General features: G+C 40.2%; 1 protein-coding gene across 3 annotated transcripts in view; it reads left to right on the top strand.

The window, feature by feature from the left end:
• The window catches only part of LOC113012890 (kazrin), a 182,402-nt gene that overhangs the window by 17,984 nt on the left and 137,317 nt on the right, over positions 1–27,101 (top strand). For all 3 annotated transcript variants that reach the window (XM_026153314.1, XM_026153316.1, XM_026153315.1), the window contains exon 3: positions 8,502–8,659. In XM_026153314.1, the coding sequence (XP_026009099.1) occupies positions 8,502–8,659 (158 nt within the window). The remainder of the gene's footprint in view (positions 1–8,501; positions 8,660–27,101) is intronic.

The raw sequence follows: 27,101 nt of genomic DNA, 5'->3' as shown, positions 1-27,101 counted from the left end.
TACAGAACCCCCAGGGTTTGGCACTGCCGAACGAATGTAGTGTGTTCCTCCACCGCTTTGGTCTCTTTACCATCTGCATGTAAATCTTGTGTGGGTACCAAAGGTGGGATGACATTATGTGCATTTTCTAGATGCATAATGTGGCAACAGCGTGCTCGTCATCTTTTAGAATGAGTCCATTGATATGTTGTGAATTAAGAGTAGGACTCCTCATATTGATTAGGATTAATTTACATTACAGATGTAATAGAGTAATCATTTTATGAATACGGCCTGAGATCGCCTCCATCGTTCGGTAAAGGAAACCTACATACAGAGCGATCCACGATGTCACTTTTTTTCCTGCTTGATGTCTTTGTTGCTCACAGTGTTAAAATATTTACCAGATTCTCCTCCATTTCGATAACTGCATCACCTAGGCACAAAGCTAAATTTGTGCGTGTGCGTATGTTAATGATCGCGCATCTTTATCCCACCAAGCAGTCTTGAGCTCGACTTGATGAATTGCTGTGCCCCTTTTCATGTTACACGAGGTTAATCCCGGCAATATTTCTCACCCCAGTGATTTGCCTGATTTGCATTCATTTTACAGTGTGATTAAATTATGTGCCTGCTGTAGACAGCATTGGACAACATTTAGTTCACAGGCATTAAGATTAGTACGGAGGGCAGTGTTGTGGTGTTTTATTGTTGCCATTGGGTGGCAGTGTTGTATTAGCACTGCCACTAAGGCAAATCATTTTTCTATGGAAGTATTTTAGTGTTATGGTGTAAAATGTCTGATTTTGCACCACTCAGCTTCTACATACCTCACGTCTGGTCAGTTTTAACTCTGCCCGTGTGACTCATTGCTTAGTGGGTTCCTGCACTTATTTCTTTTTTGCTGCACGTTGAGATCAGATTTAGTCAATATTTCGTCCTGCCAAATGTGACATTAACAACAACAACAACAACAATCTTTATTTATAGAGCACATTAAAAGCCCGGGGCATGCCAAAGTGCTTTACATGAAACAATAAAACAATAAAATGATTTACACTAAAACATCAGAATCATATAGGTGTGGGATTATGTTCACAGGTAAAAACCACTAATAGGAACAGTCAATAGCACACAGCTGTAGCAAAGAGAACTGTACCATCATACACAGTGATAGAGGACATAGGCAACGCAACAATAAAATAATAAAATAATTAAGACTATAACGTCAGAGTCATATAAGTGTGAGATTATGTTCACAGGTAAAAACCACTAATAAGAATAAACTATAGCACAGAGCTATAGCAGAGTAAAGCTGTAAAGCTGAACCATCAGACACAGTGATGGAAAACATTGACAGCACAGGACAACGCAAAACAACCAGACACATTAGAACATTAGAACAACACACTAGAAGCAAGGCGAGAAATTAACTGGTAGGAAAAGCAAGTTCAAACAGATATGTTTTAAGCCGTGATTTAAAAGATTGAATAGAATCAGACGCCCGGATGCCAATCGGGAGACTGTTCCACAGCTCAGGTGCAGCTAGAGCGAACGCTCGATCACCTCTAGACTTCAAGCGAGATCTGGGCTGAACCAACAATGACTGTGAGGAGGATCTTAAGGCCCTCGTAGGAAGATATGAATTTAAGAGTTCCTTAAGATAACTTGGTCCTGTGTTATTAGTAATTTTAAAAGTAAACAACAGGATTTTAAATTGAATACGAAATTTCACAGGCAACCAGTGCAGATCAGCAAGGACGGGAGTGATGTGAGCAAACTTCCTAGTTTTAGTTAGAATGCGTGCAGCGGCATTCTGGACTGTCTGTAATCTATGTAAAAGGGTAGAGTGGAGACCATAATAAAGTGAATTACAGTAATCTAGTCGTGACGTAACAAAGGCATGGATAAGCTTTTCCAAGTCATTGTGCGGGATGTAATGTTTGGCCCTGGAAATAAGGCGAAGTTGGTAGAAACTAGATCTAACGACAGCAGATACTTGTTTGTCAAGTTTAAATGAGCTGTCAAGTAGCACACCCAGATTCCTAACAGTGTCAGGGAAAGAACTGGTGAGAAAACCAAAAGCATCATGAAGTTTGGCACGAAGAGCGTCACTGCCAAAGATCATAATTTCAGTTTTCTTATCGTTAAGGATAAGAAAATTTGCCAGAAGCCATTGCTTGACCTCGCACATGCACTCTCGAAAGTTACTCACGGACATAGCTAGATCATCATTCAGCTCAAAATAGATCTGGATGTCATCGGCATAATAGTGAAAGGCAATGTGGTATTTCTCCAAATTAAAGTGAAAGTTTCGCCGTGGCAACAAGAAAATCAATTAAACTACATACTCATAATTATTCATTCACATCTAGATGCTTCTCGGGACCTGACAAGTTTCCCATTGCCTAAAATAACTGTAATTAAAATGTTAATGATGCTGTTTATGATCTCATATTTGAATATAGCTCATATAGTCCATCTGCTCCATTTGCCAGATGTTTAAGAGGTGTATCATTTTATGTTGAGCTTAATTGTGCAAAAACTAAACCACAAGTTTCCAGCTGAGCACCAAACTAATTAGTTTCAGCAGTGCGAACACAGAATGACTGCTCCCTGGCTAGACACAGAATTGTGCCCCTGTTATGTAGCTGTTAAGTGCCTTAGAGCGAACTCCTGTGAAAAATATGATTTTAGAAAAGCGACTGGTCTATTAAGACTACTCAGACTTGGTTTTTGGTTTTTTCCCTTGTTGCAGAAATCGGTAAACAAGTGCTGCAAATAAGCCAAAAATGCATCAATGTGTGTTGCCACTGCTTAGAAAATAGCAAACGTACCAGCTCCAGAACTTCATCATGAAAATGACAGTTTCTTAAAAATAGTTAGTCGGTATGGAGATTTGACACTTCAACATTGTCCTGCTCCATTCCCTTGGCAAATAGAGAAAGTTGTACTAGAAATCCTCCTCGAGAGATTACATTAGAATAAGAAATGTATGATAATGTTATTCACTGCTTGGACTGAATTATATTCTAAATTCTAAGAGAATGAACCAAATGTTTTCCTCTCTTCTAAAATACATTCTAGGTCATGACTGCAAAAAAAACCCCAAAACAATTTGAAACAGTATCCACATTAATTCACATGCTGTGTACAGTTATGTGTATTGTTTCTATGCGTATTGCACCACATCAAAATAAATAACTTGGTTGAGTATGACACTGCTCTGCTTGTGTGTACAGCCGCATATATAAGCAATGGATTTTGGGCTCATCATTTTTCATATTTCCTAACATTTCACCGTGATTTCATGTGTGCCACGCTCAATTCCCATGAAATAAGCCCCTTTTATCTTGACTTTAGCCCGACTACTACCTTATCCCATTAGCTTTGCTGCAAATATTCTTTCAAATATTTTTTTCATTGGTAGTGATCTTATTTCCTCTGGCAGTTCTCCCTCCTGACAAGATAAAGGCCCGATGGGACGCCACTGTGGCCTCTCCTACTCATTTGTTGTGCCGTTCCCGTTCTATAGGAGAGGACACTTTGAGATTTTTTGCTGTGCTGGTGACACACGGAAAAAGTGAGGAAAAAAAGAGAGAGAAAAGACAGAATGAGGAAACGAGAGAGGAAGAAAGTGCTGGGGCCCAGCTGGGGTGACATTTTTATTTTTGTTGCATCTATTGTAACCTAACTATTGCAATTTCATCTTTCTTTTCACCGTCTCCCACTTGCATACTTCTGTTTCACTTTCATCAGTTTTCACATTTGCTGACGGCAAGCTGCAGGTGAGATCTATTTCAGGCTTCAGATGAAGACACTGAATGACAATCCCTGCAGTTTGGTGTGTTTTGCATCCTTATCCTCACCAGCAAAGTCATGGCGGTGATTTATTAGGTTACTTTGCACAATGTCATAAGTAAATATTATTGAATTTCCACTGTTGGAATGTTTTATACGGTTATAGCTTTTTAAAGTGTTATACTGACACGTTTTCCTATTGAAGAAACAGTTCAGGTCATCTAAGCAGCAGCTTCAGTTATTATTATTGAGCAAGGTAATAGGATTAGATCTATAGTCAATAATCCTAGCTATTTGGTTTATGGCAAAGAACAGTGCAGTGCATATGTGGAGAGAGATGTCCTTGATGAATTGTGCATGTTTGTGGATTCTGAATTGATTTCAGTTGATAACACCTTTCAAGAAACGCATTGATTTTGTGCTTCATTAATCTGGTTAATCGTTTCTCAGTAAAACAAAATGCCTCCAAACTATTTGTTCTACCTCGTTGATTTAGAGGCTTAATGATCGCAGTATTGACGGCCGAACGCTCCAGACCCGATGTTGAACATGCAGGGTAAAGGTTGCTGTGTGTGTGCTGCAGCAAAGAACTTGAATCGATTTCAACACATAGTGTAGTGTTGCTGATCAATCGCTTCAAATTTTTACTTTATCAGCGGTGCTTACGGCGCAGTGGCAATACGTCTAATCTGTTTTGTGAGTTTTTTGTGAGTTTGTCATTGTGCGGCGTAGAGCCCTTTGATTCTAATGCGGTAAATCTTCTTTCAGCTGCTGCCTTCTTATGCAATAAACGAGTAGATTATTCCTGTCATAATAGGCTGACACTGTGGGTTATAGTTTAGTTTGCTATATGTGCTCTGTATTTGGCACTGGATTTACAATCCAATTCATTCATTGACACATCCACTGTAAACTCAACTTTTATGATCTATTTAACTCCTTTACTGAGGTTTAATTCAGCCTGTTTTCACTTTAAGGTTGTTGTAAATGGTGTCGTACTGGATTGCATTTTATTTGACATTTTGCTCTTTCATGCCAGCGCAAAGACAACACAAAATGACAAAGACAGCCCTCAGTAGTATGTTATCCAGTGCAACACTTTTATAATAATAATAATAATAGTAAGCGTATTATTGAATTTATGTTTCCAATGATGTTGAAAGTTTGAATTTAAGATAAAAGTTGCTTCATTGTAGTGCAGCTTGTTAGGAACTGAGCTGATAGGACACAGAGACACAAAGCATTTGGTGTAAGAAGGTTTTTGACTTCTGCAGTGATAATAACTGACGTTCCAGATGAGTCGAGTGGTGAGAGCGGCAGGGTGAAGAGGCAGCAGTGTGTAGCTGAGACCTACGCAGGCCAGCAGGATGTGAGAGACTGAGAAAGTGTGCTACTAATGGATGCTGGCTGGTTGCTGGAGAGAAGGTTGTGGACCTGCAGCACAGTGAGATGAAAAGTTACTAAACTGGGGACCAAACTTACTGAGTGGATATTAGGTGTAGTGTTAGTGCTACACAGAGAAAGAACAATCTGGCTGACAGTGTAGTGGGTATTCTGTGTCTCAGAGTTGCGGGTTAGTTGATAGAAGCAGGAGGGTTAAAGCTTTAAGCAAACACAAACACAATAGAGGGAGACAAACAGGGAAACGGTATGAAATGAGGGCATGCCTACATAGCTATGATATTAGCCATTAGGTAAGGTGGGGTCAAATCCACTGCAACTTCAGAAAACACCAACAAATAGAAAAATACTGGCTAGTGGTACCCCTCAGCCTCCTAGTACATACACTCTGATATCAATTTCAAATCCTAGGTCATTTCCTTATCGATTTATCACATTTATAAGATTTTCAGAAAACTTGACCTCTGACCTTGACTTTGTGGTCGAATTCACTGAGATTGAAACACTTCCAGTAGATACACCTATAGTAGCAATTTTTAACTCGTATTTTGCTTCGTTCTTGAGTTATTGCATTAACAAACTTTGGTGTCCATGTTGCCCGCCCACCCAGCAGCGTGGCAACAATACACCATCAGCCTTATGTAGCCAAGGGGTAAAAATGCTGTTAAAGCACACAAAACACAAGAGAAGTTGAATAAAACAAAAGGGAACTAGAAAAAAATGTTGCAAACGGCTAATAGCACGTTTTATGTATTATACGAATCATGCCTTTACACATTTCCTTGCATCTTTTTCTCCATCACAACATCGAAGAATCCTCGGCGTCCTTTAAGTGAATCTCAGTCGCATCTCCTTGGCATGTTTTGGTTCCTGTCACTTCTGCAGCTGGTCAGTCACGTTATTGTCTCTTCAAAAAACACTTGTGTTGTTTTTGTGTGCTTTTTTTAGCGTATTTATGGTGTCTAAAAAAGTTTTAATCATGTAGGGTTTTTACAAACCCCCAGAAAGGGACTCTACAAAAGACGTCCAACACGATCAGAGGAGCAGAGATTTAAGTGACTGAAGTTGGTGCCAGATGGGCTGATCTGAGTATTTTAAAACTACTTATGTGCTGGGATTTTAGCACACATCTGTCTCCAGGGTTTACAGGGAATGGTCCAAAAAAGAGAAAATGTCCAGTAAATGGCAGTTTTCTGAGTGGAAGCGCCTCGTTGTTGTCAGAGGAGAATGGCCAGACTGCTTTGAGCCAACCAACCACTCAAGACAACCAAGGTATGCAGAAGAGCATCTCATGTTGAACCTTAAAGCAGATTGGCTACAGCTGCAGAAGACCACACTGACTGAGACTCTAAGAACAGGAAGCTGAGGCTACAGTTCACACATTCTCACAAAAATTAAAGTGCCATGTAACAAGGCTTAAAACAGCTCATCACTTCAATCACTTTTCTTCCCCAGTCTGGTATCCTTCGTCTAATTTAAACAAATATTAACAGTAAACCTAACAAAAACTAAGCTGCCAAAAGTACTGGGTCCATCAGAATCAAACAGAAACAAAACATAACTCTAAACAATACAATCATAAGCTGCTGTTGGGGCAGAAGGAGGAAGAGACAAGGAAAGACAGTTTCCTGCTCATCGGGCCAAACCAGAAACACCTGGAAAAAATGAATCATGGAATCTAGTATACAGAGCATGATCAGTGGGAAAATGGAGTGCACATATAACAATAACACGAAAAATAAAATCACGTAAAGCACTTTGTCTTATTGGTTTATCCACCTTTCTTAGCTGCTTTTCTTTAATTATTTTTTCACTTGCATGTCCATTACTTAGCCAGTAGAGGGCACTAAGAGGAAGCAACTGAACTAACATCCTTGCCGAAGGGGCAAACCAGCTTCATAAACACTGTGACTCTGTGTGGTTTCCACTTGAGTGCAAATATGCAGAAATTAGCGCGAGGAAGAAATGGAGCATTTTATATTTGAATCAACCCCAATTAGATATAAGCTGAAAAGGGTAAAGGAAAAACTTTCAAGCTTACTGCAGTCTGTCTGTTTACGTGTAAAGAGAGTGTTTAGAGCGCCGAACTGACTAGAGTGTCTGTGAACTCGGGCGACAAGCACCCTACTCTTGTATTCATTATTCCGACGTCTTCTTGACTCTCACCTCGAGGGCACACAGTCTTCCTCCTCAACCCCCTTGTTGCCTTCTTATCTCCGCCGCCTTCAGCGCCGACTTGTCAAATTTCCTACTCAATGCGTGTTTGCTTGAAAATGTCAGCCACTGTGAAAGATTTCTTTTTTTTTTTTTGTTATGTAACACTTTAATCTACGTTCTCTCTCTCTTTCCTTGCGTGGGCTTTTGTGTCTAAAAGAGGCTTTTTTATTTGCATCCTGAAAAGACCCTATCCAGATACTTGCCCTAAAATCATCAAGCTCCTCTAGATTCAGCAGGTTGGGTTTCTTTATTTGTAGGAAATGTGCCAGTGCACGTTTAAAGCAAAACAGGTGAGATTGAGTGGATCCGTGCTTGTTTAAGATAACAGAAGGTCGGATGGACACAAGGTCAATCCTTGATCGCTTCACCTCTGTCTCTCTTTAACTGCCAGAGTTGGAAGTGTGAGGTTTTAGATGGATAGTGAGGCATTAGGGGGTCGGTGTAATAGCCTTTGACAAAATACAGACCACACTTATGCTAAAAAAGCACCAAACCTGCTTCTTTTTTGCCTCTTGTAAATTATCCAACATTTCCACCATGTGGGTGGACTCGGAAATATTTGCGACGACCTTTCGCGGACCCAGGGTCGGTTAATGGTAAATGGGAAGAGTGCTGAGGAAGTGTGTGTGTCTGTGTGTGTGCGTCTGAGAGAATGCGGATGTACAGTAGGGAAGGCGAGTTTTTAATGTGGGAGAGGAAACCTGGAAGGAGAGGTTTGCCAGGGACACACAAGGGCAAGAACAGGGAAACAAAAACAGGATGGCTTTCAGGCCGACATGGAACATTCTGGACAAGAGAGGGCGTTGACGGAGAAAGTCAGTGACAGTGTGACAGTAGGAAAGCGCGCTCTCCCACTGAGTTATCTTTGTTGTTCCTGCTCAGTAATCCATGCACAATAGAAGAAGAAATGAGTGGTGACCTAGTATGGAAATGACTTTATGATCAATTTAAGCATGCCTGGACTCAGTTTATGTTAAATCCACCACAATAATAACTAATATTCTTACTCACCAACTGAAACAGACTGAAAAAAGACAAGCTTGCATCTTTACTGTTTATTAAAGATGATTTTTTTAAATTTTTATTTTTGTGTCTCCCTCTAGCTGTGCAGTCTCTGAACAGCTTGAATGACCAGATTGCAAACTTCATGGTGACTGGACCCAAGTCCGTAGAACAGGAGGAGCATGCCTTTCCCCCTCCTGAGAAGGAGACGCTGCAGAAGTCCATGACCCTCATGAGGCACCTCCTCGTGGATGCTCAGGTACACAGAAAAAAAAGCACATTTTTTAGCTTAAAAGAAGGCAGAGAAAGACTCGCGACTCATGAAACTGTTAGTAGAGTCGCAAGTATGAGACCAAGCAAAGCGGGGTTGGTGTTAATGCCCGGTCCCGCCCCAGGGTGAAATGCTCAAAGAACGTGATGCCGATGAATGTAATCGTTTCTTTTTGGCAAACTTTGATGCACAAAGTGCTCTAGTACTGCAACACATCCTGGTTTAAGTCAGTGTCACCCCCTCTTAGCACCACATGTTTTGAGTGTCTCTTGATAAGCCTTTTTCACAGTGTGATCATGACACAAGTTCTGAAGTTACCTTGATATTAATCCTTAAAACCCTCGAAATGGAGGACTGCAGCCGACCAAGCTGTCTCACTGGATGATAATTGCCAACTGCAATTTAGATAATTGATTTTTAAAAATTCGCCACGAACTGAGTGCTTTTGGTCTTCCTGAAAAAAAAATCTATTTAAAAAATGTAACCTCAGTTCTGACAGTTATAAAATTAGTTTGTGCCATTTTTAACTGGGAAAAAAAAAGCTTTATCCTGTGTTGTTTCTAGGATTAATAAGAGACAATCCACTTTACAAAGGTGCCGGATAATCTGGTGAAAAGAAGCTTGGATTTTACAAAATGACAACAGAGTAATAGCTAGTTAGTGCTCAGGCTGGGGAGACTTGTATCTGGAAGTACATGTCATGCTTCATTTTGCACCAGTGCAGATTGTTTGCAAAGACACGGGAAGCTGTTCCTGAGCTTCTCTGGCAAAGGGGCCTCAGATGAAATGAAAATATTGACTGTGTGTAATAGGGGTGAAACAACAAGGTTACATTTCCTGCATCCGAGTCGATTTCTACTCAAATACTTGCAGCGCAGAAACAGATCTACTGAATGCGTCATGGTTGTACAAAATATTGCAATATTCGATTTTCTCTTCTCACCAGAAATACGTCGCACATTCCTTTCCTTCCTGTCCTCAAATGAATTTTCTTGGGCGTCAGTCATCTAAGAAAATAGCTGCAAGAATGCCTGGAGACTGATATATGTGGCCAGCTAGCGTCACTGAAATTGTGAAGATGAAGACATCCGCAGTCTTGCATGTATTTCCCGTCCCTCAGCCTTATCCTCTTGTTCTGCTCTTGTGCTGGCTGATAATTTCACATAACCTTTGTTAGGGAAGAGGAGGAGATGAGATGCTGGATTCCTAAGAGCTCCAATTAGGGGAGGGAGGATGCACCCAACTGAATTGGCAATGTGTGATTGAGCTGTTTGCGATCTAATACGCATATGCTCATTGTGTTAATTTGCTACAGTGTCATTTGTATTCCCATCACACAAATTTAAATTAAGCTCCAGCCTAACAGATGTTGTCGAACAAAAATGGTCATGAGCTGTGTTCTGCAATGACGTTTTTTTTTTTAAACTTAATCACTTAATGGTTGCTTCTCTATTTGGCTTTCTTCTTCTTCTTCTTCTTTTTATTTGTTTGTTTGTGAGTCATGAATTAAAACGGTTAAATACCTGTGCTTACCACACACATTCAAACAATCTATACTCCATACTCTCAGTGTCTTTTTCGCTGAGGCTAAGAAACAAAAAAGGACAGGAGCCACGTGCAGACTACTGATTGACTGCTGACATTGAACTCTTTTTTTGTAGCTTCTTCACTTCATCTATCATCTCATCAGCATCCATCTATCTTTCAACAAGGTAGACTCTGTCTTGTTAATGTGTTCCCTGCTCTTTTATTTTTGATCATTTTCGTTAGGTAATATATCACAAAACAGATGTTGATAGATTGGTGTCCACTCTTGTTTCTTCAGAACAACACTTTCTACGCAGGATTAGGTAGCCAATGTCGTAATACTGAGAATATAGAAAGTTTTATTTGGTATCACATGAATTTAAAACGTCCATGTTTATCTGTTATTCAAATTTTTTGTCCAAAATAATCATAAATAAATTAACACAACCTATTTTAATTAAGATCACAATAGGTGTGCTAGAGTTAGCGTGGATTACTAGACAGAACCAAATGAGTAGGGAACAAATAGAAACCTATTCAAGAACGACCTATTCACCCCCAATCCATACAAGTCTGGTGTTCATCAGTTATGCTGTGGCAGGTTTTGTAATGTAAAATTAATGTAAATAGGTCTGCAGATGACTGCTGCTGACATTAACGTGTGTTTTTGTTCAGTTTCTTAAAGGAAGATGTGATTATAAAGTAATTACTTCATCTGCAGTCCTGCAGCATCGTAGTGATTTCTAGTTAAAGTAGTATTTATGAGCCCTGATCAAAGAAATCAGCGACCGGATAGAAGTTCAAAAGAGACGGTCTCCTTTCTTCTCTCTCGTGGTCAGAATTTATTTAGCCAACTACAGACAGAAAAAAGGGCTCTGCTATCGGCGTGTTAAGTCAAAATTGGAAGCGCATGATTAAAAATTCACTTTCACTCAACTGTCAGTTTTTACAGAGGTCCATATGTGTTCACAAATTTCAAACTTCACAGAGGGAAGCCTTTATGGTCAACGTAGTTCTGGCATTATGACAGGTGAGGGTCAATCACTGCTCACTGACCAGACTGACAGATAAAAGCGGTGGTGGTGAAGCTGTGGTGCAAAGCAGCCAGGCGCGATGGACGTTGGAGCGCACGGCAAAGCTTTGATGAGCAGGGATCAGTCATTTGTGCGTATTACCATTGAATACTGTGTCATTATACGGGTATATTCATTTGTTACATCTTAACTGTAGTTGGACCATATTTATTTATTTACAGTTTAGGTTTTCCTTCCACCTTCTGCCTGGCTGGTGGTCCGAACCCCTAAAATTCACTTATGTAATGTAGTAGTTGACCACTTGGGAAAAACAAAAAAACCCCTAACAAAAACCCTTTCTTTGTTAAATCACCTTTTATGTCTTTTATTTAAAGTATTATGACATACCATTAGACTATGGTCATTACTCTTGTCCTGCAACAAACTGCTCACTGTAGAGCTGCTTCATGTGGATCCATCCTTTTTACACCAAAGGCCCATCTGCTGTGTATCCTGCAGTCAAGCTGGGAGGAGATTGGCTGCTGAGCTTTTGCCAGCGATCCTCCTTCTAAGTCTCCTTCCCTGTGCTGTACTCAGCTGTGACTACATTAAGTGAGCTGTCATTCATCAGTGGCAGGGATTGAAGAGAGGGAGGAAACGTACAGTTTGGGCACTGGGGAGTGGGTGTGCGACGTGGGGTAGGGGTATGGACACAGTTTAGAGGCCAGTAAAGGTGACTTTGGCAGCGACTGAACAGAGACGCTGATACATCTGGCCCTCTTCAACCTCCTCTGTGCTCTAATCATCAGCGGAGAGCCGCAGACACGTCTGTCGGCAGAGAGAAAGCAAAGCACAGCCATCGTTTTTGACAAGCCTTAAAATTTTCAAGCTTAAAAACAATGAATGCACAAACATATCGGATCGATATTTCCTGAAATGAAATTTCCGCAGAAAGCCGGTAATTGTGAGCCTTTTGTAATATGTATTGCGCACAGAGCAGGTCAATAAAGCTAGCATTGCCTGTTCTGAGAGAATCAATTTTGTACGGCTGTAAAGTGTACAAGGCTTTATTTCTCAATGACATGGTTACAGTGCTGTTTAAATCCATAAATGCTGCTTGCTCTTTAGAAGGTAATTTTGAATTAAAGTTGCAGTGTATGTATTGTGTCAAAAGAGCTTGCTGTCACAGTAAACTGCCCAAATAAGTGAGAAGCTCGTCAACACATCAGATAGTATAATTACAAAAACCCCTCATATTCTCTTCTAACCTTGTCTTATCAATCTAGAAATAAGAAATGACTTTCTACAGTTTAATATATTTTCTGTATAACTTCTATAAATACATAATAGACCAATTAGCGGGTTTACATTTTGTTTAATTGCCCCCCTAAAATATATTAGTACTGTAATTAGGGCATTTGCTAAGATAATAGTGCAGACTTCAAATCCAAGTCTATTGTATTTGATTAAATGTCAGTTCTGGAAGTGTCCAAATTAATATTTCAACAGAAATGACTGACTTCCACATATATTAACCAATAGTGCTGGACTTATGCCCAGGGTCATGCAAGAGAGCAGGCTGCCCTCAGTCTCAGAGGACTGGGGGAGGTGCTGCGGAGCGAACAAATGTTTGATGGGTCTGGCTGGGTCAGTCTGTCCCTTTCCGACTGGGGCCTCAGCTGGCCTGCAAATGCATGGTTTTTACCCATGCATAATACATCACCTTAGTCCCATCTGCCCTCTCAACCCGTCCTCTGACTCCACCAGGCCTCGTCTAATAGGCCTTGCTCCAATGAAGGCCAGCCAGATAAACTGCTGCGTGCTGCTATGGTGATGCCTTATTGTGGCCCGGCTCAGTCCCAGAGTGTGACAAATGAGAATGGAAATTGGTTAATTTGGTTCAAAGGGAGTTTTGTCTGCATCTAATGCTGGAACGAGCCCGAGTGTTTCCACGGCTTCGCCCTGCTGTCAAAACATCTAGCAATATTTTCAAATCGCTAGAATTAGCTCACTCAAGTTCACAGCCTCACTGGTTTCTTTAAGTTTGACAATGATTCTATCACATCAAAGGCAGCAGGCGTAAACTTGAGGTCATGTTTTTGTACTCTCTGTCATTTTCACATTTTTGAAGGGTTTATTCCTGTTTCTGTTTACCTTTCTTCAAAGTGCTAATTTGCCTGTTCTCGGAACATTATTCATAGGGATAGTGCTTATGCAGACAAGGTCAAACCCTTGTCATTTTTGTCATGCTGCTGCGGTCTAGGGGACAGCACTCAATGAAATGTCCAGGGATATCTCATTCACTGAGCAGATAGGATCCAGAAGGAATACATAAAAATCGCATCTTTTACTCTTTATCTCGAACTTGCAATCAGCTTTCTGGCGGAGGGGGGGCAAAAAAATTGAATTGTCAGTGTGAGATGCATGATATTACTCCTCTAGCCGGTGGACTTGTATGTTGAGCAGATTGAAAATGACGGCTTATCTTGTAAGGAATAAATTGAAAACCATTTCATTATAGAAATACAGTTCTGAATGTTGCCTGCAGAGAAAAGAGCTATCTGGTAGAGTGAAACAGTAATGGTATGGAAATTGTCATGAGTCAGTAAGAAATACAGACGTAGAAAACTTGGTCCTTTACTGATGCTTGGCCTCTCATAATCAGTGTAGTAATCGCAGTTGATCATTTGTTGTAAAACAGTATGACAAAAAGACCACGGTATATGATTGTACTTTATGCCGATTGTTATCGATATCTGGACTGTGTATAATGCATGAAAGAAATTTAAAGTAAGGGGTTAAAGTTTCAAGGATGCAATAATTTACATGCTAAATGACATGTCTAATCCAAGAATTTAGACTGAAAAGAAGTCAGTTTAGGAGTTTTAAAGTGTCAGTAAGCTATTTGATAAAGTGTTACATAGAAAGAGTTCAGTGTTCATTCTAAGCAGTGCAGCCAAGTCCAATTTATATGTACAGGATGCATTAAAAGAAGGAGTGAGCTCCTCATCACCCAGATTGTAAGCAGCTGAAGAAACAGATTAGTCTAGTTCACAGGTAGCTGTGAAAGGGCCACACTTTCTACAGAAGCATTCTGCAGCTCTCAGCATTCAGAGCCCACAGGTTGAGAGAGTACAGGTGAATTAAAAGTCATAGGCTCTCGTAGTTTGCTCCAGAGAGCCGGTGGCGACACAGCTGTCATTGGTTCTGTCACACATTCAGGCACTGGGTTTCTCTGTAAACTTTCAAAAGAGCTCACTAACCCCGAGTCAGCAGATCTGCTCGCTTTCCAGCCGCGCACATTTGTCGGAGCACAGACTGGCAGCGATCTCACCGCCTTTGTGCATTGCCTCCTCCAGAGGTTGCTGCACAAGGGCTCTTGGATTGTGAGGCTGTTGTTTCAAAAGGTGGTGTCCAAAGATCCTTCCCTAAATGGGCAGGGAGCTCTGTGCAATGGTGGATCAGTGAGAGGGATCTGGACCACAGCACAGCGGGAGCTGCACATCAATCACTAAGAGCTGCTAGCAGTTTTCTTATCTCTCAACCATTTTTGTCCAGTTCTGAGGGACCAGCATGTCCTAGTCAGGACGGACAATTCAACAGTGGTCACTTACATAAACAGGCAGGGAATGACGTGCTCCCACCCATATTCCAGGCCATCAGAACCTGCGGCCATTTCTTCTCTGTAGGGGTCTCCTGGTATGGGAATGGAGGATGCACCCTTTGATAGTGGCCCAGATATGGGATCTGTTTGGCAAGGCAAAGTAGATCTTTTTGCCTCCTGCCTCCTGTTCTTCTCCATAACTGACAACGATGAAGCCATGGACATGGATGTGTAGCGCACCAATGACAAGACGTTCTCTTGTTTCCAAGTGGAAATTATAGCTCCAGTTTTAGAGAGAGTACCCCAGCAGCCTTTCTCTCTTGTTCTAGTGACCCCTTGGTGGCCAACAAAGTTGTGGTATGTGGAGATAATCAGTCTGTTGGCAGCAAAGCTTGGCAGCTTCTTCTCCGCAGGGACCTCCTCTCTCAGGCAGGAGTAGAAGTGATTCATCCACGCCTGGATTTGTGCTGCCTTTGTGCTTACCTGCTGAAAGGTCAAATTTGATGGCTAACGGTCTGCCCCCAAGCGTGGTAGCAACAATCCAGAGTGTTTGGGCCTCATCCACTAGAGGCTTATATGCTTACAAATGGCAAATGGCAAGCCTTTGAGGAATGGTGCCAGGACAGGCACATTCCCCCATTCCACTGCTCTATTGTGGATGTTTTGACGTTGCTGCAGGAGCTGCTGGAAGGCCTTTATTTAGCAGCGATATCTGCTTATCATATTGGCATTGACGTGGTTACACCAGGTGCACATAACCTTGCCATGTTTTTTTGAAAGGGGTTCTCTGGCTAAAACCCATGGTTAGTTGGGTCCGTGGATGCTCCGTCTGTGCATCCTTCTTGCATACAGTTCTCTCCTGATGACCTCAGGGTTGTATTGCGCCCAAATGCCGCATATTTTCCCAAGGTCATTCCTGCAGGTTATAGCTCAATGGAGTTTGAGCTACTGAGCTGTTGCTTGTTCAATTTGCTAATCCAGGCAAAGGTAGAGCATTGTAAAAACAGAGGCTGTCCCACTGGACTATAGAAGCTGTCACACTTGCATACAGCAACAAGGGCCTCACTTTGACCCAGGGTGTGAGAGCTCATTCCACCTGGGGATGGCAGCCTGATGAGCTCTTTTTAAAGGGGTTCCCGTATGTGATGTTTGTGCTACGGCTAGTTGGGCATCACTGCATACCTTTGTTGGGTTCTATCATTTGGACGTTACAGCCCATTCGGTGGCTCATGCTGTCCTTTCAGCTGGGTCTACCACACACTAAGTTGCTGGTGATCTGACTCCTGTTCAGTGGCTGCTCTGCAGGGTGTGTACTATATGTTTTGTACTGAGTGAATGGTCAAAATCAGTGGTGGTCCACAGTTTGGCATGGTGGACCTGGGTAAACAGGCATCAAGTGAGCATAGTTTAAGGTACGAAAGCAGAAGCACCGGCTGTCCTTCCCCAACTTTTTTGGACACATCCTAATCCACAAGGTAGCCGATGAATACAGGCTAAGGTTGTTGGTAAGATGTGCAGGTGGAAAAAATGCTTTGCCAACAGTGTTGGAAATGGATATATCCATGGCAGCTTGTATTGAGAGAGCAGAGCTTCATGATCATGCTGTAATTTAAAAAAAAAAAAAAATCATTTCAAATCATGAAAAGGTGATCTTTCCAATTTGACATTTTCCTGTGTGAGTTATCTCTAGGTACTCTGGCTTCCTCCCACAGTTCATAGACGGGCATGCTCGGTTAATTCTTGATTCTCAGTTGGCTGTAAGTGTGAATGTGAGCATGAATGATTGCCTGTCTTTCGCTCTGCATGAATGATCGTCTGTCTTTTTCGCTTGGCTTTGCATAAAACTGTGTACTCTGCCTCTTGAGTCCAGTCCATAGCCCTGAATTTACTTAGAGGTTAAAAAAAAGGACGGATGGTTGAATGGATGATATAAACCTAAAACTAACTTAACATTTGAAAAACCAGCAACTCTAAATAGTGTAAGAATGCGGGAGAATACATCATCCATCTGCACACATCATGTGCTAATACAGTTTAAAGTTGTACACCATCTACATTATTCAAAAGCTATACTTGCCAGAATATATCCAAATATTAACCCCACATGCAACAGATGCAACCAGACTCCGGCGACTACATATCATATGCTATGGTCTTGGTCAAAGCTCGTAGATTTCTGGAAATCTTTCTCTATCACATTATTATCACATTTAATTGTAGTATCTAGCCTTCCCCCATAACTGCCATCTTTGGTGTTATACCATGCCCAGATAGTATAAATAACCCTCCAATGTACCTACAACATGTCATTGCCTTTTATCCGCCTAGCCAGTAAGGAGGAATTCTCTTTAAATGGAAAGACACTAAATCTCCAACTTACAGTCATTGGATAAGAGATATGATTCAAAATATAAAATTGGAAAAAATAAGATGCACCATGAATGGTTCTACTAATAAATTTAGTAAAATATGGAGCCAATTTATTCAATATGTGAATACATTGCCAGGTCTGGAGTTATAGTTATGTATGTCAGGTTTTTACGGATGCTAAGCGGGCAGAAATTCCTCCACTTTTTTTTCTGTCCGAGTCGTGTGAGTCTCTGTATATCCATATTTGAGTATATTTTGTATTTGTGGAAATGTCATGTGTTTGATGTCTGTTTGAAAATCAACTGCGTAGCTTTACAGCATTAAAACAGACATTTACTGCTTAGTTAAAAAAAAGTTTCATAAAAGAAATTTGTCCTTAAGTTCTGATCCTTGAAAATGTGTTATTTTATTATTTCATTATATAGCAGTAATTAGTGTGTCAGCTTGCTATCCAGGCTTGGTAGCATTAGCTTATAACTCAGTATTCCATAAACCTAATTTAACACGCTGACGGCACAACAGTAACAATGAAGCATTGAGGCGTCCAAAACCAATTGGTAACATCTCAGTGTAGTGTTTTAAACTGCTCGTTGAATTGAATAGTATAGTGTAAGCCATGAACTGTCAGGGGAAATACAATATATTGGCGAGTTAGCTTGTCTGTTGCGTCAGCACATAAATGAGTAACAAGTAAGAAAACGTTTTCAACTGCAAAACATCTCATTGGCTACATATCTTTTTCACAGTTATTTAACCAAATTTACCAAATTCTCATTAGTGATTTCTATGATGTCATACCTGTAGTTATTTTACATACATTTTAATAATAAGGTCTATTGCAATTTAGCATAGCCATTTAGCCTAAAAAAATGCTGGAATTTCTCTTTTAATTTGAGCTAGCGTTGGACTCCATGAGCCACAATGATTTATTTGTTAGTGTGTCTGCTTGTGGTGTGGTGTGAACATCTTTGTAGTGGTAAACTTGTGAGCACTCTCCCACAGCAGTCTGTAGAGACCCAGAGAATCTTTGCGCTCGCCTTACATCTAAAGACCCATTACGTGGAATAAATATTGGCATGTTTCTAACTCGCTACAACGAATGCTGAAAATGACTAGTTTATTGATTTGGAAGTGCACTTAAATCAGCAAAAGGGGAGCTAAGAGCTTGGGCAGTCCTGTAACACGCTACATATTTTCCATCTTTTATCAAACTCTCTTTTCCCCAAGCTTTAACCCTTTCTGTCAAAGGTCATGGTCTAGCTCTAACAAAGACATACACTAGCCTTGGGAATAGAAACACAACATACTTAATAGTCTTCATTGATTTGGTATCCAGTGCCTCTGAGATTTTGTGACTGCTAACCCTCTGAGCTGGTCTCTGAATACATCTAGAGCATTGACTTAACTGTCCTCTGCGGCCTCCCGGGGCAGGAAAGAGATAAAGGTCTGTCCTTCAAAGTGAAACACAAGCTTGAGGTCAGATTTGGGCAAACAGTTAAATAAAGACTGTTTTGAGATTAAATCATTTGTTTTTGATTTTGATGCCATAAAGAATATTGCTCCAATTGATTTGGCTGCATCAAATGGTTACTACTACTACTTTTACTACTACTACTACTACTAATAATAATAATAATAGCAACAATCAATTTTGTTTGTTGTCACCTTCAAAGCACGCAAGGTCACCTTACAACACAAAATTTTAAAATCCAGGAATAACATGATTGTAAATCATTAAAAAAAGATAGTTATAGCTGATATCCTGATGATAACAAATGGGCTTTGACCTGCAATTTGAACTGTGTCAAACAGTCTGGCTGACAAAGGTGAATTGGTAATATGCTCTAAAAGCTCTGGCACCCATGATAGCAGCTGAAGCTGAGTGGAGGTTGCAGAATTGTTACTTAGGTGGAAAGCAGGCTGAACGTGAGACATGACTGATGTGGGCATTAAAGGAGAGAGTATTGTCCAAGATGACTCCAAGACTTTTGACAGTGTGGACCTGACAAAGATCAATAGAGACGACAAAAGGTCGTGTTTTGGAAAGCGAGTCGATCTAATAAGGATAACTTCACTTTTATTGCCACTGAGTTTGAGCTGATTGACTGTCATCGAAGTGGTGATAGCCTGTAGGCAGGAAGTGAGGATAGGATGGGGAAGACGTTCTGGATTTTGCAGAAAAATCGAGTTGTACGTATTTCCTTTATTCCAGTGTTAGCCAGTTGTTTTAACACAAGAAGATGGGAGACTGTGACAAAAACAGCACTAAGCTCAAGGAGGATGAGGATGGTGAGAAGGCCAACATCAGACGTAAGGAGCAGATCACTGCTGATTTTAACAAGAGCTGTTTCAGTACTGTTGAATGGAAACCAGACTGAGCTTGCTGATAGGGGTTATTAGTAACTAAAGAGATGCTACTATACTATCCAAAAACTCTGCAAAATGATGCAGGGCCTTTGTTAGGCATTCAGTTTTCACAAATGAAATGTGTTCTTGACGACGACTACAGCTGATGACCAGATTTAGCATGCAGGATGCAGTCAAAATCCCTCAGAATATTTAGCTTTTATTAAAGTCTCGTCATTACCTTTGATCATTTCTATTTCTTCTTGACTGTGAGTCCATGTGTTGGTGTTAGAGCACTATATGCTGTTAGGCCAAAGTGCCCAAAAATACATTAATTGTTTTCTAATAGACAGGAATATGGAGCTCAGGGGAAATTCATTCAGCTTGATTACATGTGCTTTTGAATCTTGATTGGAAATATTTGCATAACTGGCAAAATCATATCTGGGTTGCTAGGCAACCTGGCTTGTCTGACAAGCACTTTCATAGTATGTTCATGATTTAATCTGTTTTGAGAAAAAAAATCAGCTTTGTTTTTGTTGGCTTGTGTAGATGTGTGTGCTTTGGTATAATGGCATAAGCATGAAGTTAATTTGATTTACTTGTATATTTATGGTTATTTGAATATGTGGATCACCTGCAGGCCTTTGAAGCGTGCCACTATAGTGCAGTATATACATAACTATCTACATCTTCTTGTGAAGGACTTGTTCTTTCAGTGATGTCATGCAGATGAGGTGCAGTGCTCACCTTAATTTTAATCATCTATTGATGTCCACGAAGCAGAAACCACAGCTGTCAGAACATCTCCCTTAGACACCGTATGTGTCTGTGTGAGATGTTTTTTTTTTTCTTGTCCCCTTCCTCTTTTAGCTCCCTTTATTCCCCTTTCCTAGGGTCCTCCATATTACTTTAGAGAAACAGCCATTTTCATGATCAAAGGCTTTGCACTCAGTTTAGGAATGTGGTTTCACAGCTATATCAGGCTTCCTCTGATGCACTTCTGTGCTGTACTTGTAGCTACACTGTTTACTGGAAGTAGCACATGACCCTCATGACACAGCTGAAATGCATCAAAGCATTGATCACTTGTTTATGTTTAAAGTTCTAAAAACTCCACCCATTAATTTTTTTTTTTGAATTTTAAAATTAGCAAGGCTGTTTTTAGATGCCTATTTTTAGATCTCTCCCTGGAAATTCCATTCTGACCCTTGGCCTGTAGCATCTGCATTTTTACCACAGACCTCAACTTGCACAGAGAGCAAAAATCCACTTCAATGTTAAACTGTAACAACTTTGTTTTTCACTGGCGAGGAGAGCTGGGGCTCTGGCAAATATTCAGAGAGTATTCAGTAGTGGTCAGTGTCACTGTCCAGGCTTGAAGGCTGCATCAGGTCAGAAGTGTGCATAGCCATTTTTTTTTCAACATTCACTTCAGGCTTTTTCAGGCTTTTTCACCCTGAACTGATCTCATAGAGTCATACCGTCAATGCAGATTTCTCTCTATCCAATGTCTCTGGATAGAGAGAATTTATTCTAAAAATGAACTGTGAAGGATTATTATAAACAGTAACTTAACTCTTTGTCAACAGAGACACTAAGATAAGATTGCTGTGGCAGCTGTGCCTCAGACCTTCTGATTGGGTCATTTACCAGTTGGAAGGTAGGTGGATTGATTCCTGACTCCACCACTTTGAACGCCAAAGTATCCTTGGGCAAGATACCGAACCCCAATGCTTCATCGGTGTTTGTGTGTGTGTCTGTGCGGTTAGTCATAGACAAAAGGGCTGTATGAATGTGTGTGTGATAGTGTGAATAAGACTTGCAGCTGAAAGCACTTTGAGTTCTCAACTGAGAAGGACGAAAGATCTAAGTACCAGTCCATTTAACATTTACAACAATATATAAGAATCTTTTTTCGGTGTGCAGTCAAGGAGATATTCTAGAGCTTAATTCAGAAAAAAGTTAAAAACAAAAGCAAGATAACAATCATATATACAAATCAGAAACCAAGGAATGAACAATTGAGGCAGCTGAACCTGGAACAGACCAAAGACAAACAAAAACAACAACACAATAAAACAGGAAGTGGGGATATGGAGGAGCTGATCAGAACAGAAGCATAATATTAGAGTGAATTATTGTGTTAAAAAGGGAGAATTAACACAAGATTTTCACCAGGTGATTAGTCTAAGTACTCGCATGGTAGTTGGTTTAAGTTGTAGTGATGTTTCTGGTGAGGCCGGGGTGGGGGGTGGGGTACATCTCAGAGCCAACAGAGAGACAGGCAACAGTTCACACTTTACATGCTCTAATACTTATTGTCTTTGGTTTTCTTATGTACCTATTTTTAGTGATATCAATTAATAGCATATGGCCCCATATGGCCACTCCTGTGAAAAAATTCTGGAGGAGCCCCTGAGATGGGCAGAGTGGGCAGGTTTTAAAGGTTTTCTTACATTGTGTCTATTAGACCTATTCAAGACTGCTCATAGAAGCCTTACTATTAATTCAATTATTAATTACAATTACTTTTAAAGACATCAATTCCTTTTACCTCAAAATGTGAAAGAGTTTTTATAAAACAAATGGTTACAAATTATCTGAATCTGACTTTAGTTATGCTGCAGTATGCCTAGGCTTCTGGGAGCCTTCCAGATGGCTGCCCCTCCCTGAGCCTGGCTCTGTCAGAGGTTTCATTTTGTTAAAAGGGAGTTTTTCCTTCCCGCTGTCGCCAAGTACTGGCTCATAGGGGGTTGTCTGGTTGTTTGGCTTTCTTCTGTTTAATTGTAAAGTCTTACAACATAAAAACCCTTTAGGTGAGTGTTGTTGTAATTTGGCAGAATATAAAATTGAATTGCATGCTAATTAGAGAATATGCATTTGCATTTTCTGTGGGAAAAAGATTGTGTTGCTACTTAGAAGTACTCCTTTAATGGTAAAGACTTGGTTAAAGTCTTTAAGAGGCATCCATATATAAGCTCCCACTGAATGGTTCATGATCCTTTATGAAATATTCCAATTATAAATACAGGTTCCTTTGGGGATCAAAGGTATTGATAAATGAACGGAAGACAGACATTCTGAAGGCAGCCAGCTAATGCAATACACTCTGTCTAGCAGGTATGTGGACCCTTTTAGGTATTCACTCGTCATTGTGTCTTTCCTTGTCTTTGTGGTTAATCCAGAGTCAAATCTGGCCAATGGAAATCTGCTGTATGAGGCCCTGTATGAAGGTCAATTGGTGAAGGGCTTTCCAGAGTACTCCTTTATGAGGGTCATGTTTGCTTGCTTACATTTGGATTTGGGTCCCTGAACCTTAGATTTTAATATAGCCTGAGTGGGACATTTGCTGGAAGAAGTCCAGAGGTGCAAACAACCTTGTACAGAAGATCGGCCAAATTTAGATCAGTTGTTTTTATAATCATGCCTCTTCATAAGGAACAAAAGTTGTGCCCCTTTACGTAACCTGCAACAGGTGAATTGCTTCATATGTAGGTGTGATTGTTCCAACCTTTTCCTTGTCTTTGTGCTTTTGTGCTGGGAATAGCAGCATAGTATCCCTGGTAACAACATCTCATATCAAGGTGGTATTTTAGGTCATAAAGCTTGAAATCTCTTATGAAAGAGGTGGCTCATAACAAATACATTGTGCTTGTTTCCCTTGTGTCTGCAAAGTATCATGTTAAACATGGTACACTTAATTGACCCGAATGTTCTAGATAGACCCTTATTACCATTTTTAGAGGCTGATATTTGGAGCTGCTCTCGGACAGTTTTTAGGCCAGATGCAGCTGTTGAAAACTAAGGTTCAAGTGCATTAACAGGAGCAGCGAGTTTTATCACAGTCTCTGCAAAACTACAATAAACTAACTTTTGGTTTCTGCTAATGCACATAGTGAGAACTGTGCAGCCTGTCTGGGGGCAGATGTTAATGGAAAGATTTGGAAATGTGCACTGCACACATGTGACTAATATGTGGGGCTAAAAATCACACAGCGACACAACAGGTCAGGTTCACTGCTATAGGCCTCTGGTAAAAGTGTGTGATCAAATTTCAGCTTACACAGAAAAGAATCAATAAGTTTATGATGAACTGTATGTCTTTGAAACTGGCTCCTGTAGTTGTCCTTGTGATACTGGGTTCATGCACAAATAGATTTCCCGTTATATCAGATATTTTTACACTTTTTAACATAATAGGGTTCTTTTTAAAAAACATTTTTAGCTAGCCTGGAGCAGCTCATATCACGTCGGGCTTGATGGAGAAAAAAGGAAAAAAAAAAGCCCCAGTTTGGACCACGCTGATTGAAAGATGATAAAACCTTTTTGAAATATGTCGTGAAGGGGAGGAGGGTGCGTCATGTTGCGGACACATATAGCTTTAGTAAACACAGCAAGGCGATTCAGCAAGAGATGACAAAGAGAACAGTTCATACTCGTCTAATCCATAATTTGAAAAGCTCTGGTGCTGGTATCAAAGCCCTCTCATCACTTTGGATTATTCTCTCTTAAACAAGGTTTAAAGAATTCAATAAATGGAGAACAGACTTAACAATGCACGGCTCAGCAGTGTTTAGTTTTGGAGTAATCGCTTTTTCTGTGCCTCATAATGAAAAAATAATTAAGGATTGCATTATCTTTGGAATCATTAGCATGTTGTGTTCAAGCATGAATTGAGGCCAGCCCTCTCCATTTCACGAGTTCTGAAGAACTTATCAGTGTAGCGCAGCTGTGGGAAAAAGCTTATTGGATCTGGTGGAAGCTTTGAGATAAGAATACCCAGTGCAACTCTTGGACTTTGGGTTATAATTGTCCAAAATTCATATTTATCATTTCTTGTTATTGGGTATTGGTACTGAGTGAGGTGAGATTCTTTTCAATTCTTCTCCAGTGCAGCGTGTCTTTTCAAAGTCCAAGTGAGCCTAAGAGTGGAAGGCCTTGAGTACGACACAAAATAATGTCTCTTTTTATCCTTCAGAGACTTTAAGTAAAGGCTTGCTTTTAGAAATGAAAGAATGCAATTCAGGCAAATCACTGAACACATTTTTACAAGCATGCCTTATGTTATCTGAGTCAGGGTGACTCAGCTTATGATTACAAAAACTAATCTGTTGGCAGGTTTTGTAGTCTTCAGCCGTGCTTCTGCGGTGGCAACTCAAGTGTAATTTCAGTCCTCACAGTACATCTTGACAAAATAATTACAATTTTCTGTTGTAAAGACACTACAGTATAATCTTATGAACAACTGAGGTCAAGGTCACTGAATAGTGGTAATATCCTTGGGGCAATTAGCGGCAAGGATACTACCACCTGTAAAGGAACTGAAATATAACAACTAGGGAATTAACAGTAGGAGTAGTCATCCTGACATACAGTTTGGTGTGAATATTCTTTTTTTTAAGTATTCGAGGAAAACAATTACCAGTAATTGTCTAACAGCTGTTTATGTCAACATAGTTGTACTCATTGAAGGGGAATTCTGCAGTTTTTTTTTTACCATGCTCTGCCATTAGCTGCATTATAGTTGCAGGTCTACTCTTTTAAGCTGAGTGGTTGTCAAAAAATCAATACTAAAAATTACTGTTGGATTAGACGCTCAGTATCAATACCAACAACCTGCAGGCAGGCAAACACACAGCCCCTCCCCTCTCTGGCAGCTGAACACATTAACAGCAACACAGAAAACTTGACAAAGCAGCCTAAAGAATTTCATGAGCTTAGTAAAGCTTACATGTTAATGAAATTTATCAGCAACAGGACCAAAAGCAACAAAATATCAACAGAATTTGGTGCCAAGTGCTTTCGTTTTCTCATGATACCTAAGAAAATGTTCAAATGGTTGATATATATATACCTAGCACAAAAAGCAACAAGAATTGTGTTTGGTCGATTTTGTCCTTGTTGTAACAATGCTTCTTCACAATAAATATTACACTGCTGGAAAGCATGCTTTTATTCCCCACATTTACACATTTAATCAGCCTTCCCACCACCAGGCTTTCCACCACCCACAATTTTAGAGCTCACACTGAGCATTGCTTTTGTCGATTAATAATCCCATCAAAGCCATTAACAAACCCCACCTTGACAACTTGATTAGTAAATTAAAATTTAAGATGAATATTTTTATTTGATTATTTTAGACTAAAATGCAGATTTTTGTCAAGATACAAAAATCACTTTTTAAGGCAAAAGCAAAATGATGAAACCCCTCCCCAGAAACTAAACTTTAAATCAAATTCAAATTTTATTTGTCACGTACACAGTCATACACAGTACGATATGTAGTGAAATGCTTATTTGTACTTTCTTCCATCTACTTGACGTAGAGAGATGCCGGTCTTGTCTTTGATCTTGAACAGCGATTACAGACTGTATAAGTAGATGGGATAGATTTCCTCGTGGTTAAACACCAGACTAAATGGGATTAGGTCTCACTTTCCTATGAGCCCTTCTGAGCCTGACTGCAAAGCTTACACGCTCGTTGTGAACACAGTATTGCCTGAGTATTAGATAACAGGACTTCCCTGTGCTCACAGTCCATAGTGTTTTTGTTTGCATGTCGTTAAATAAAGTAGTGAGGCCGAGAATTTGTGCAAGATTAGCAGAGTTCTTTAAAGTTACAGTGTGTATCTCACCACTACATGTCATTAGATTTCAAACTGAAGTCAGTTGAATCCTGTTTTCCTACGGTAACCTCTGTAGGACAAACAACTATGATGGCCATTCATCTGTAGTGAGTATAGGCTTTCAGTCTGCTGTTCACCTCAGCTTTCAATATGTGTCCATGTTCGTTTACACTGGAGGAAGCTGTGAAAGGATTCTGATACAAATTGGCGAGTCACTGAATCTCACTTCTGTAAATGATATGGAGTTGAGTTGTTGAGGTAAGCACTGCTGTTAGCCTCTGTTAGCTGTGGTTAGTCGCTGTTAGCTAACAGTCCATTTCGGCTACCGTGTTCATGGTGGTGGGACATTAAACAGCCTGCTTCTATGTGTTTTAATGGTTTAATTCTAAATGTAAAAGTTTACGAAGTTTGTTAATTGAGGAGTTTGTTTGAAGATTTAATTACACACCTATCAATGTGAGTACAACTTTTGAAAAAATGACTGACCGCACCTTTAATACTTGTGTAAGTCACAATTGAATTCCAAAAGATGCATTCAAACTGAGCCAAAATCATTATGAAGAAGCTAAAGTGCTTGTTAATATGTGAAAAGACCTCATTGTTCTCTTCGTCTTTCACTTATCCACTGCCCCTGTCTTTGTCCCATACACCTTCCCTAGCTTCTGTTAAGGGTCATGAAAGCTGGCTGCTTTTTGGTATTTTTCGCTGACTCTGTCTGGGCACGGTTGGGTGTCTTTCAATTTAGCTCCTTCTGATAACTCAGCCTCTCTCAATAGATAAATATTAAATTAGAACAAATGACTCTCACTTTCTCAGCGAGCAATTGTGTCCTCTTCCCCTGGGTCATTTAGCGTCAGTCAAACAAGCACGGCTGCTATCTGTAATTGGGAACGGAAAACTCAAAACACACACCAGCACATTCGAACTGCTAAACGAAT

The sequence above is a fragment of the Astatotilapia calliptera genome, chromosome 20 (assembly GCF_900246225.1).
Source record: "Astatotilapia calliptera chromosome 20, fAstCal1.2, whole genome shotgun sequence".
NCBI lineage: Eukaryota > Metazoa > Chordata > Actinopteri > Cichliformes > Cichlidae > Astatotilapia > Astatotilapia calliptera.
Note: the sequence above shows the minus strand (reverse complement) of the source record. Positions and strands in the feature narration are given on the sequence as shown.